Below are 12,949 nucleotides of genomic sequence, written 5' to 3'. Positions count from 1 at the left end.
AAGAGTGGAAAGCACAGTCTTACCCTCCCAATGCAGGCTAACTCCTGTTGCATCATAACCACAGCTTCATTGTGACGGCCTTGCCTGCCCTTTGAAAGGCGCTCAATGATATTGCTGCTTGTTTTCTCAGGAACTGCCAGGGAAAAAAAAATAAAGATGATGTTGACTGTTGGTACTGCAGCATCATGTTTAGGCTAGCCCCTGCCTGGCAAATTTTACACCCCCACTGTTCCACCCCACTGTAAGGAAGTAAGCACTATGATATATAAGCAAGTATAAATTAGATTGTAATAATTTATGGTTCTGTTGTGGACTAGAAAATGCAAAATTTGACCTAAATACAAACTTGGGATAAAGATGTGGAACATCACTGACTTCAGACATCTGGGTTTGTACCTACGGTAAATTAATTCTAACCTAAGTGATCAAATAGCTACAAAATATAATAAGGTTTCTTTGCATATTCCCTCACCCCCATTTGGAAAATCCCTACCAAATCGTAATAAATAAGTCAGGTATTTTTCGAGACAGATTTTATACTTCCCAACCCTTGTTTCAATGTGAGTTGCTAAATATGTGGTAGATCCTAAAAGTGCAGATTAGAACATATGAAATTAAGTGAATACAATTTACTAATTAAATCAGCGAGGCCTCTGACTTCCTGGGCTGCAATCACATCTTCACTTTCCTGAACTTTTTGAACTACTGTAGCCTCTCTGAAATGGAAACAGAGAACAGGTATTTAGCAGAAGGAACATCGTTCACATTTTATCAATGCACTGGAGGCAGGAACCATGAAAATATAAATGCATTAGATCTGTTAATTCAGGTGTTACTTGGATTTTTGCTTTATTTTTATTTCTGCTTATTGTAGAAGCTTAATCTATGGTTACACTTTAAGCAGACTTCTTAGTCTCTCTCCATGTGAATAATGATTCCCCCTCCATTGGTTCTCTTCCACAAATTGCTCACTTTAGAAATCAAAAGATTATTTTGTAAACTGCAAACTCCACCTAGGAGCTGTAAGCAAACTATGATCTTGTACTGCCTATCACTTTCACTGTTAATAGGGATTCTGCCACTGAAAAGTAATAGCTATTTTGTTAAGGGTGACTGAAGCAGAAGACTCCATGTCAATCCTTCATGGCTGTATTTCCTCCACTGGGCTAAATGAATAAGAATCCTATTTATAGCAGTGAATTAAATACATTGACCTTAAAGACAAAAAGAAAATAATCTGCATAATAAGGAGCAGCCCTATTTACATAGCCATTTTTCTAACATTAACTTCAGTTTAAAGACCAATAGAAACTAGTGTACATTTCTAGACTGTCTGAAACAAGAAGGCATGTAATACATTTTGTTTTTGCTTTCTAAAATGTATTGCTTGAACTTTATTCAATTAATATTTGTAAAGTTCATGCACAGCAGGTCAACATTTTTCTATTTAACCTGAGAAAACAGAGGCTTAATAAAATAATCTCGTCAGTGCCTCAGAGAATTAGTGCCTTGATCAAAATTACAATTTAAGTGTTCCTTGTTCTCAGTTTCATGCTTGCATCTTGCTGCACCTAGTCATAAAACAGATATATTATAATAGTGTTATACTTCTAGTCCATACTTGTAGAACACTGGGTTTTCAGTGAAGTCATCATAGGGCATTCCTTCAACCCATTTCTGTTGGCGAGGAGATAACAGTCCTTTGCCAGCACAAGTTTCCAGATCCTTGACCAGGGGGATTTTTGCACTGCTCACAGGACACTTATGCTGTGCAGCCCTGTTTCTCCCTTGTTCCAAAGAGCGTACTAAGCGCACCTTCAAAGACAATAATCAAGCGATTACAATCCTCTTTAATCTGAACAAAAGCAAAAAAAGATCAAAGAGCTTGCAGGCACAAACACTGACAAAACATGGCACAACGACGGCAGAACAGGAGATAAAATAATACATAATATTTGCATCTCCCATTGTTGATCCCCAGAAGTACTCTCGGAACCAAGAAAGGTTTGAAGAGACATTGCCACCAAAATTAAATACTCACAAACATAAATGTAGATGAATTTTCATAGCAAATTTAAGAAAGAAATAGTGATAAGATATAAATGACAAAACAGTACAGGTAAGGCATATCAAGATAGTGATGTAAATTGTGTATTCATCTAAAGAAATATGAAATGTTATCAACATTCAAGAGAATTTAAGGTGATTTTTTCAAAGTCCTGAAGTCCTTAAAAGCCTCCAACAGGTGGCGAGCCCGTTAGGAAAAAGGGCTATTCACCTAGGTTTCAAATCAAGTTTTAAAAGAGCGCTTATCTTGGTCCATTTGCAGATGGGCGATTCAGCCCAGAACCAGAGTACTGTACCTCATCATCGAAGATCTGCCTGTAGATTTTTCCACTAGGAACAACACCTACTTCTCCCACCAGCACCATATTGGAAGGCACAAATAAGTTCTCGGCCTCTTTGCAGAAATTTCCTTGCACCAGCTGGGACTGGGAAGAGAAACATAAGAAATAGAAACAGCAAAGGGCACTTCCAATTTTAACAGCATTCATCTATCTGGAAAATTTGCACTTTTTATATAGTTACAGGTTTTAAGTTTGTTATAGCCAGTGAAAGAAAAATGCATTGATTTGTTTTTCCATCTCCTGTACTCTCACTGGACTGGGCAGAGGAGGAGACTTGCCTACACTTTAGCTATTTCACAATGCTACAACGCGTTACCCTGGTCCCTAAACTAGACCTAGGTATGGATCTGGGCTTCTTTTCCCAGTCAGTTTTGTCTGAGAAGAGAACAGAGAAGCGTATACGTTTTAGAATAATGTTTAAAAAATTCAAGGCAAAACAATTAAAGAGAAGTAAGACAAAGGGAATATTCTGAAATCTGTCAAAGAATAAAAATAAAAGAAGAAACCAAGTGGGTGACATCTACTGAAACAGAAATATTATTCCTTCCTAAGGGCTTTTTTAGAATAAATATGTAGTCCTTCTCTTGTAAGCAACTTCATACAAAAGCCTTCTACATTATTGTAGCTACGGGGAGTCCCACTGATATCAGTGGACTTCCACTTAGGTAGCAAGGCTTGGCCTTAAGGCAGAAGGCAGCCCAATTTGTCAGACTGGAGCCTTAAAGTGAAGGTCAAGAAACAAGAAAGAGCACCAATACTAGAAAATAAAAAAAAGGTCAGAGACAGTGCTGCTGATGGTCCTGAAGTCCATCATTGCAGTTGGCAAGGGGGATTCTGCAGTGTTTTGGCTCCAGACTCTAGAACGGATTCTCAACCAGGGCATCATGGCTCCCTGAAGTGCCCTGAGATCCTTTCAAGGGTGCCCTGCAACAGTTAGCACTGTCAGGGTGCATCTACACATGACACTATGGCGACGTAGCGACCACGTGCCTCTACACGTGACTGGCAGCTGTTTTGCCATAGCAGCACGCTCCCTCGTTATAGTGTGCTGCTATGGTGAAATAGTGACTAAAAATAACTGTGTGCCCGGCATACAGTGCAGTACGGGCTGCTACTGAGCCACGCTTTAGTACTTCCAGAAGGAACTTCCAGAAGGAAGTACTAAAGCATGGCACAGTAGCAAAGTCGCTGTACAGGCACATGTAGACACGCCCTTAAGTGTGTAAATATGATTCACAAGATAAATACAGAAATTTCAAACAGGAGTCCACGGTGCTAAAACCAGTCTGCCCTGCTGTGGTCTTCTTGAGTTCTTTACATCAGAAAAATTACTATTTTTCCATTGCTGAAAAACAAGTGAAAAGTTAATAGCTAGTATTTGGGGGGAGGAAGGAGGCTTGAGTCTAAAGAGGGATGCCTCAGGTCCCAAAAGGCTGAGAACCACTGTACTCGAAGGCAGGGGGAGGGGGAGTTTGCTAGTGTGCACCAACAATCCCGCATCTACTGTGGGTACCCACTTCTCAGTGCTTAATGAACAAATGCTCCAGCCAGGCACACTTTCGGGGCCTGCTGGAATGGGCAAAGCTGAGCTGCAATGGCTGTGATGAATATAAAATATAAAATTATGGTTGGAAGGGACCTTAGGATGTCACATCTAGTCCAACCCCCTGTTCAAAGCAGGACCATGTCCAACTAGATCATCCCAGCCAGGGCTTTGTCCACCTGGTTCTTAAAAGTCTCCAGGCACGGAGGTGCCAACACCTCTGGGGAAGCCTGTTCCGGTGCTTCAGCACCCTCCTAGTGAGAAAGTTTTCCCTAATATTCAACCTCAACTTTCCTTGCTGCAACTGGAACCCATTGCTCCTTGTTCAGTCATCTGCCCCCACTGAGGATAGCCCAGCTCCATCCCCTTCGAGACCCACCCCCCCTGCAGGGAAGTGAGGGCTGCTATTCAATCCCCCTCGGTCTTCTCTTCTGCAGCCTAAACAAGCCCAGTTTCCTCAGCCTCTCCTCACCACTCATGTCCCCCAAATACTTTTGTTGACCTCCGCTGGACTCTCTCCTATTTGTCCACATCCTTCCTGTACTAGACAACCGTGCACATGCATACACACACATGCTTCCTTTGTGCAAAAATGAAGTTTATTTCCTATGTATGGGGAGTTTTTACCATCTTGAACTTTCACTGAGCCTAATGACGGTGCATGAGCCTGAAAGCTTGCGGAAAAAGATTTTTTTGTTGCGATTTCTCAGTTGGTCTAATAACGGATCATTTCGGGACCAAGCGCTCTAGACTTGTGCATTTCTTTCCATCTCAGACCAACACGACTATCACATACACCCCCTGCCCCACACACATGTACACACTCCTGTGCACATGCATATACACACACACCTGTATACACACATGTACACCCCATACAGACATGTGCACCTACACACACATATACACACTCCTGTGAACACACATATACACACCCTCATAATCGTGTGCACATGCATATACATATACACACCTGTGCACACCCACACACATATCCACACTCCTGTGCGCACACACATAATACAAACATGTGAGCACATGCACACATCTATACACACTCCTGTGCACACACATACACACCCGTACACACATATGCAAACATGCACACACATATACACACTCCTGTGCGTGCACACACACCCATGCACACACATATACATACTCCTGTAGACACACATACCCACTCCTGTGGGGACGCATACAAACACCCTACCCCATACACACACGTGCACTTACACACACACGTCTATCCACACCCCTGTAGACACACATATACCCCCCACACCCACCCAGGGCGGATCCCGGGGCCGCCCCCCGCGCTGGGAGCAGCACGACTAAGCCCAGCGCCCCCCCGGCTCTTCGTTGCCCCCCGATACCTGCGCGGCGTCGGCGCGGCCTCTGGTCTAGGCCCGGAGTCTCCCGGTCGCCATAGTAACGGGGGATCCTCTCGCGAGACCTGCAGAGGCTGGCGGGGGGGCTGCCGAGTGTTGGCTGTTGCCATGGAGACAGGAAGCCCAGCCAGGCCCGGGCTCCCCAGGCACCGCCGCTCCGCGCTGGGGTCCCAGGGCCGTGCGTCCCGGGGAACGAACATTTCCAGCCCCCCACCCAGGCTCAGCCGCCGAAGAGATTGCCCCAAAGCTGAACAACAGCCCGGTGCCATCCTCCGTGAAGAAGCTCGGCAGCCGTGAGGCTGCCCCAACGATCGCACCGCTCTAACCTTTTTTTTTTAAAGCAACTAAATGCTCCTAGAGAAAAACTGGACTCGTTTAAGTCTTTTTACATTGCTTAAATGCTCGTCAGATTTGTATTGATAAACACAGAAAAGTTAGGCCTACAAACTGTGTCGGGAGGAGCAAATCCCCGGCGGGCTTTGTTCAGGCCAATTCGGTTCCTTTGCGCGGAAACCTGCTGACATTTGGACCGTTGAGGTGCTCTCTCTGTCCCCCTCCCCGCTTGGAAGAAAAGTACTTCTAGCTTCCTTAGGATTAATGAGTCAAATTTTTATGTGCGATAGGACTGAAAAGAATCGTTAGAAGACCAGCCCCCAACACAATGGTAGAAAAGATTGTTATTGCAGCACATCAGGCTACGCTGGAAGGTGGTAGGTAGTAAAGAGAAGCAGCCAGCAAATGCCTTTTCTTGGGCAGAGAGTTGGTGTTACTCTCCTCGCAGAAGGGGATTTCAGCTACAGAGCAACTGTGCGAAAGCATCCAGCTTACCCAGAGCGTACCGCCAGCATACGAACGTTTTGCTTTCAGCAGCAGCCTGAAAACTCGTGAGATCTACTCACTTTTGGGGCCATCAGTGGCTTATCACTGGCAGCCACCAAGATGGGCTGGGACTGACCGTCCACCCCGCATGTTTTTATCGCTGTTAGGGGCTGCTTTGTTGGCGTGGTGGTCTGTACTTTGCAAGTGCTGCTAGCAGAGCTGAACCTGTCCACCCAGAGCTCTGCTGCAGCAGCAGAAACCCAGCTCTCCATATGGAAGAAGGCTTCTGCCCTGCTAGTGTAAAAATGCGTGCACACATGCCCAGGCCTTCTGTGGCTGCCATGGTCCTTTCCAGGGGTGCTCTTTGCACTCTGTTGACGAAGCTGAAATGGATGGGCTGGAAACTACACAGGTGTGCACACACTCTGGCAGCTGCTCTCTGATGCCGGCACTGTTATGATGACCTAGGAAAGACAAAGATCTCATTTTGAAGCCTGTCTGAACTAAGAGGGTCTGGCTGCTAACCATTAGGGGTCTCCCCTACTTAAAAAACAAGCATCTGCCTGGAAAATTGCTCCCAGCACCTGAGAAGCTACCTGACCATGAGAGTGGTCAGCTAACTAAATCTCTGTAGGGGGAAGGAGCCAAGCACTACAGCCACCTAGCAAATTCGATGGGGTTTCAGATGCACTTGTATTATAGACTTAGAAATGCAGTGAAGATGGGACGCTGCTGTTTTACTTCAAAAGAGAGATGAACAGTTACAAACTCAGCAGGAAGCAATGGCTGAACACTATGAAGGTGAAAAACGTAGGGCTCATGGATAGCAAAACTGGGTGCCTACATTTAAGCAGTGACAAAAGCAGCCTGATTTTCACAGGCATATACAGAAACAACATAATCATGGGTGTGGGTAGCTGTAATATAAATAGCACCAGATGGATTTATCGGAGCAATTTGATAAAAGAGTTTATTAACAGATCCCAGAAGCAGCCCTATGAACACAGTCTGAAAGTCCATTCCTGTGCTGAAGACACAGTCTCATTTAACACCAGCTTTCTCTAGATCCTCTGGCAGGATACGACCCTTCTTCCGGGCCTTGTTCTTCTTTTTCTCTATTTTAGCCGTCTTCTTTTTCTGGATGTTCTTGCGCCGCTTGTCCTGCCGCTGCTGCATCTTCTCCACCACATGCTCAGTCCGCTTCTCCCACTGCTTCTGGCGCTGGGCTTTCTGCTTCTCCTTGCGTTTCAGGGCTGCTTTCAGACGGTCCTCGTCATCACGAATCTTGACACCTTCTGCCTTATAGAGGACATTGGTCCACTTTATTTTCTTCTCCAGCTCCTGGGCTTTCTTTTGGTCTTTCTCCTTTAGCTCCTCCAGCTTGCTCTTCCTAGCCTCCAGCCTGTTTAGCAGCTGCTTGTAGTTCTTGCCAGTCAGTGGAGTGATGTTGCCTTTCACTTTTTTCCTCTTTTCTTTTTTCTTCTGTGCCTTGTTCAGCTCATTCTCATCATGGACTTCAACTCTGTTAAAGACCATCTCAGCCTTGCTCTTCTCCTCCTCCTTGCTTTGTGGCACCACAGTTGCAGCTACCTCCTGGGCTCCCTTCTCCATTTTCTCCTTCATTTTCAGCTCCCTTTTCCGGCGTTTCTTTCTCTCCCTCTCGTATTTCCTTCGGCGCCTCTTTTCCAGCACAGCTGGAGATAGCTCTTTGTCCTGAAAAGAAAGGCAAAAGAGAATAGATGCATCAAAAGGAGCCGTGCAGTACTTAGGTAGTGAATCTAAGATGCCCACAATTCCCATGCTATAACATTTCTCAAAAGGAATTAAACATCCAAGGTTCAATTACAGCCCAGGTTTTCAGAGGTTCTGACTTCCCCAAATTGTGGTCTCTCTCTCAACCCGTGTCCTTCACACATCTGTGAAAAAGCTTCTCTTAGCCTCAGACTAGGCGAAGTCCACATTCCTTGGGTTCTCGATAGTCACTGAGTCCGAGAGTCTCCTAATGACAAGCCCAACTTCATTGTCTACTTGTAGGAGAAAAAAAAAAAAAAAAGAGAAGGAAACCCCATCCCTCCAAAAGAAACAGAACAGCAAGTTGCTCATGCTCATACCTGACCAGAGGCTTTCTGCATCTTCTCATGTAACCTCTGACGCAAGATATTCATAGCAGAAAATGAACTGGATTCAATTTTACCACCTGGAAAAGAGACATAAGCAACTCACTTGGGAGACAGCACTCGGCACATGAGAGAGATCTCTGACAATTTTCAATGGATTCCCTTCCAAAGCCAAGTAAATCTCTCCTTTCCTTCTGCCTGTATCCTTCAAAGTTATTGACATTTTTTGGTACCACCTAAGGAGCCTCTTCCTGGCTCTGACATTTAGTGCTGTGCTGCACTGTTCAGGCTGAAAAAGCTACTTTATATCCAAACAGAAACCTTTTCACTGAAGACTGAAAGAGGAAAAGATTTTCCTTATTCCTGTGAAATGCAGTTGCTCAACCAGACTCCTCAATGCCCTAGGGAAGCAGCTCAAACTGTAGCTCGAGGAGCAATGTCTTTTTTGCACTGGAGAAGTGTATGCCAAGATGTCTAACATATATCAGCACCCATCATCCTGGTCTCTGAAAGCATTATAGGGTCGCTGACAAATCCAGCGTGGTTTTCACTCCTTCTAAGGGCTTTTGTCTTGACTTAAGAAGTACCAACCCTTTCTCTTTGTATGGTATAGTTACTTTGCATCTTTTCCTGGTTTTATGGTGTAAATTTAACCATGATCAGATCTGAATCCCACAAAGTGACTGGCTTTCTTGCATATGTACTGGTTTCTGCTGCTTTATCACTCCATCTAGGAAGACCATAGACCACTTGCAAATGCTTCCTCAGGCTGACAAAGGGTGTTTGTGTCTGAAAGCTTGCTAGGTATTTTTTTCCCCAAGTATCTGAACTGGTCTAATAAAAAGACAGCGGATTTACCCAAAGAACCTTGTCTATAAAAACAGGAGGAGACTCTGGAGGTAAACTAGGTTGCAAATCAATCTGGGGATATTATATGAACAAGGGCTGTGGGTAGCTACTGGAAACAGGGTGTCAGGAAATGTATAGTCAAATGAGCAGGCAGAAGAAATGAAGAAAATAAACTTGCTTTCATGCGATTGCCATGCCAGGTTTGTATTTTTCATCTGGTCTTCTCTACTGAATGTCTGGTCCGGGGGGAATAATCACTCTTTCAATGAGACCAGGCACTCTAGGTGCTGAGGACAGGGCTTGGACTAGTAGCCATACTGGCTATACAACCATTTCAAGTTCTCTGTCAAAGAAAATTTGAGAGGTGCTTGTTAAGTATTATGTTTCCCGAGAACCACCTAGTGGTCACACTGCTAATCTGTTTTATGTGTCAGACTCAGCATATTCTCACTTTAAGTAGTTTTTCGTAGCTAAGAGGGATTTCATACCACTTTTTTTTTTTTTTAATTTTCTCTTAAAGGAAGAGTCAGCTTCACTTTTGTCTAGTAATAGCCTCTCAGGTGATGTAGTGTTTCAGTGACAAACACTGCAACAAAACATTCAAGAACCATTTGCAATGGATTTTTGATGGGGGAAATATGTCTAATCTAGTTCAAAATTAATAAGAAGCTTTTGCAGCATTGGGTCTGGGGCCAGATTTAAATTGGAGAGATCCCTTTTAATAGTTTTTATATGCACATCTCAAATATCCATGGGTGTAACATTACAGCTTGTCTGAGTCTCCCCCATTTGCAGTCTGATCCTGCCTCTGGACCAGCTCAGTACGTGTAAGCTACCAAATGCTCCTGACGCCACAGTTTATTGGGATGGGAAACAAAGTGAAGGCTTAGTTCAAACGGCTTTGATATACCCACAGACCCTCCAGCCCTCTTACCTGTGCCGACATGCTCAGGTTTGCTTGCTGCTGGCTTAGCTGGGATGGATTTGCTAGCTTTTGGAGCTGTTGGTTTGGCTGGAGCAGGTTTGCTGTTATCAGGAGCCACTCGCTCCCCTGGAAGGGCATTTGTCTTCTCAGCTTGCTTCCTGGGTTTCTTTCTCTTTTTTTTCTTTGGCTGGCTACCAGCATTTTCAGACCCAGCTGATTTGGAAACTGAAAGGGAAAGGAAAAGTTTACCCAGTGATTCAAGATCCTAGTGATAAAATACAATGAATTTCAATGCTGGTATTAAACAGTGGGCCTGGCCCATATCATGCAATTTAAGTCTTGTCACTTCAATATAAGTAAGCGAGTTAGGACATGAATTGGGCCACAACTACATTCTCCTATGTTCCTACTCCAGCAAGTCTGTAAGCATGTGTATAGTTGTATCATGTGAGTAGTCCTAGAGTGATCAGTGGGAACAATCACACTGTTCACCCCTGAAATGTCTGCATAAGGCCTACATTATACTACCATTTGGTTTTGCCTCCCCAAACAGCACCCACCAGAAGAGCCATGATACATCACTGCTGAGGAATTTGGCTTCCAAATCTCTTGAGCCAATGGACCAATATCAGCTCTCAGCACGTCTAACTCTTATCATCTACTCAGCAGCAAAATTGTAACTGAGAGCATTAAAAAGATGCACCGGGCCCAGTCAGATCTGTGGACCAGCTGCAGGCCACCCGTCGTCCATACCCCACAATTTGGGAACCACGGTACTAAGGAGTTCGGCCAAGATTTCTGGAGACAAGCTGGAGCACAGACATAATACCAAATTTTCTTTTCCGAGACTCCGGGACCTCCTGGACACAGATCTTCTTCGCTAAGCTCTGCAAGTACGAGTCCTTGGCGGCCAGGCTAGCCATGTCTAGTGCAGGTCTCCAGGAGCGAAGTGTGGAAAGATACACTCGGCCGCTGCCCGACTTCGGAGGGGCTCAGGGGTAAGAGACGGCGCAGCAGCCGCCCTGCGCGGCCCACGCTCCGACGGCAGCAAGGGCGCCTGCACGGGAGTCTGACGAAGTCCACGGCTACAGCATCCTTCTCACCTGGAGACAGAAAACCATCGAGGAGAGGGATCTGGATCACTGCAAAGCAGGAAGGCAGCTCAGCAGCCGGCCGTGCTCAGTGCTTGCACCTCTCCAGGGGGCAGGGCACAGGACTGAGGGGAGGGCGAGGGGGGCAAGAGCAGGGGGCTGCTAGGAGCTACCAGGCCGGACCCAGCCTGCTGGGGCCCCGGGGAAGGGATCTCCCGGCCCCGACGCGCAGCCCTACCCGCTCCCCGCGCCGAGCAGGAACCCGCGTGGCCGGCCGGGCGGGCGGGGCTAACCTCCCCCCCGCTCTGCATTGGCGGAGCCCGCAGCGGTGGGGAAATGCTAGGGATTGTGGGCCGGCGGAGGGGGGCGGGGGGCGTGCACTGCTGATGGCTTTTGCTAGCTGAAGTCCCGCCCCTGTGGTTTCCTCTGCAGGTTGCCCTGCGGTTGTTAGGAATCAAAACTCGTGGCAGAGGAGATACCTTGTGTTTTTGCCAATAGACGTTTGCAAAAAAAAAAAAAAAAAAAAAGTTTGCAAATAAATATGCCTAAACTAAAATCAAGGGAATAGGACTACATCCTGCTTACCGCCACACAACTTCGAGGTAGACAAGCTCCCGACTTTTCTCTGAGCCTAATCTGCATATAAAATAAACTTTTCCGAACAGGGGATTTTACGACACCTTCAGCTCTCCTATGAAATATGAATTTTCATTTCTACCCAGGAGAACTTTTACAATCTTTTCTTCAATGCCTGGAGAAGGGTGCTCGTGCCCGAAAGCTTGCAATTTAAAGATTTTTTTTTTTGCAAAAATCTAGTTGGTCTAATAAAAGATATTGCCTCTACCATAAGTTCTGGTTCCCCTAGCAAATAAACACTTTTTTTGTGTGTGTGCAAATATCTAGTTGGTCTAAGAAAAGATATCACCTCTGCCATGAGCTTTGGTTCCTTTTGCATCTAGACCAATACAGCTACAACCTGGATACCTGCAATTCTTACGCTTTTCCGCATCAGCTATTCTAGATTACCTGGTGGGCGGGCTCCATCCTGGGGTGCAGGTTGCTTGGATTTCAGAAAGCTGCCTCCGCTCCGTGGTGTAATGATTCTGGAAGACGGCATCTCTAGTCCAGAGGAGAATCCGCACCAGAAGGGATTCTGCAGTAGCCATGCCAGCCGTTTCCCTATGTGGACAAAGCCTAGGCCTCTGCCTCTGCTCAATCGTACTCCCAGCTTTATTAGTTGTTAATGTTCCACGAAATATTTAAAACCCCTCTGTATGGAAATCATTCCCCACACCTGCAGACTGGGTCTCAGGGTGTTGCTGGAGATGAGAACGATCCCCTGTATTTCTATGGTGCTGTGTGATCCCCAAACATCCCAAACCCATTTTGCCAGCCATCAAAATTCACCCAGCTCTTCATTGGGACAAAGCCAGTATTTTACAGCACACAGCAACCAGACTCGTTAATGAAGAAAAGTCCTTTCTCCAACTGAAGCTGTTCAGGGAATTTTACAGAAACAGGATTTTGGATAGGACAGTGGGGCAAATAACCTTAACCTGGCTTAAAGTGTCCTGTAAATGTTTTGAAGAGAGTTTACAAGTGCGTGGTTCCAGGGTGCGGGCAATACAGCACAGCCAACCTCAGCGGCTCACAAATAACTACATTGGTTTTCAAAACATTTTAATTTACTTGTCTTTGGGTTTCTCCATGTTTAGGGTTTACAGGATTCATATTTCCAAGCTTTCCTCTACAACCATGAGGTGATGGCTAGAGCTTTTTTTTAAAAATGAGTCTCTTGGAATCCCC

The 12,949-nt window shown here is 45.5% G+C and overlaps 2 protein-coding genes across 3 annotated transcripts in view; both read right to left on the bottom strand.

The window, feature by feature from the left end:
* CCDC180 (coiled-coil domain containing 180) overlaps positions 1–5,570 on the bottom strand; it is a 36,780-nt gene extending 31,210 nt beyond the window's left edge. Inside the window, exons 1-5 of the mRNA XM_090022420.1 lie at positions 5,328–5,570; positions 2,364–2,492; positions 1,622–1,815; positions 634–716; positions 24–133 (exon numbers count right to left, since the gene is read on the bottom strand). Coding sequence (XP_089878546.1) covers positions 24–133; positions 634–716; positions 1,622–1,815; positions 2,364–2,432 — 456 coding nt within the window. The 5' untranslated portion in view covers positions 2,433–2,492; positions 5,328–5,570. The remainder of the gene's footprint in view (positions 1–23; positions 134–633; positions 717–1,621; positions 1,816–2,363; positions 2,493–5,327) is intronic.
* A 1,307-nt stretch (positions 5,571–6,877) lies between these two features.
* Positions 6,878–11,500, bottom strand: SURF6 (surfeit 6). Of its 2 annotated transcripts, XM_090022629.1 has the most exons (5): positions 11,382–11,500; positions 10,882–11,155; positions 10,062–10,277; positions 8,273–8,358; positions 6,878–7,874 (listed from the first exon to the last, which is right to left on the bottom strand). In XM_090022629.1, the coding sequence occupies exons 2-5, from the start codon at positions 10,973–10,975 to the stop codon at positions 7,203–7,205; spliced, it is 1,068 nt and encodes a 355-aa protein (XP_089878755.1). In that variant the 5' UTR covers positions 10,976–11,155; positions 11,382–11,500; the 3' UTR covers positions 6,878–7,202. The 2 variants fall into 2 exon arrangements, with proteins under 2 accessions (XP_089878755.1, XP_089878754.1); XM_090022628.1 differs by lacking the exon at positions 11,382–11,500 and having other exon boundaries at positions 10,882–11,375.
* Between the last annotated feature and the right edge of the window lie 1,449 nt (positions 11,501–12,949).

The sequence above is a fragment of the Crocodylus siamensis genome, chromosome 11 (genome assembly GCF_052110815.1).
Source record: "Crocodylus siamensis isolate JL-2025a chromosome 11, ASM5211081v1, whole genome shotgun sequence".
In the NCBI taxonomy this organism is placed as follows: domain Eukaryota; kingdom Metazoa; phylum Chordata; order Crocodylia; family Crocodylidae; genus Crocodylus; species Crocodylus siamensis.
Note: the sequence above shows the minus strand (reverse complement) of the source record. Positions and strands in the feature narration are given on the sequence as shown.

Bases quoted from the DNA above. Each gene is read 5' to 3' on its own strand.
- SURF6 (XM_090022629.1), bottom strand. From the start codon at position 10,975: ATGGCTAGCCTGGCCGCCAAGGACTCGTACTTGCAGAGCTTAGCGAAG. The intron at 8,359-10,061 runs GTAAGAGGGCTG...TCTCTTTTCCAG, and splicing joins ACCTGAGCATGTCGGCACAG to GTGGTAAAATTGAATCCAGT. The intron at 7,875-8,272 runs GTATGAGCATGA...CTTTCTTTTCAG, and splicing joins TGCAGAAAGCCTCTGGTCAG to GACAAAGAGCTATCTCCAGC.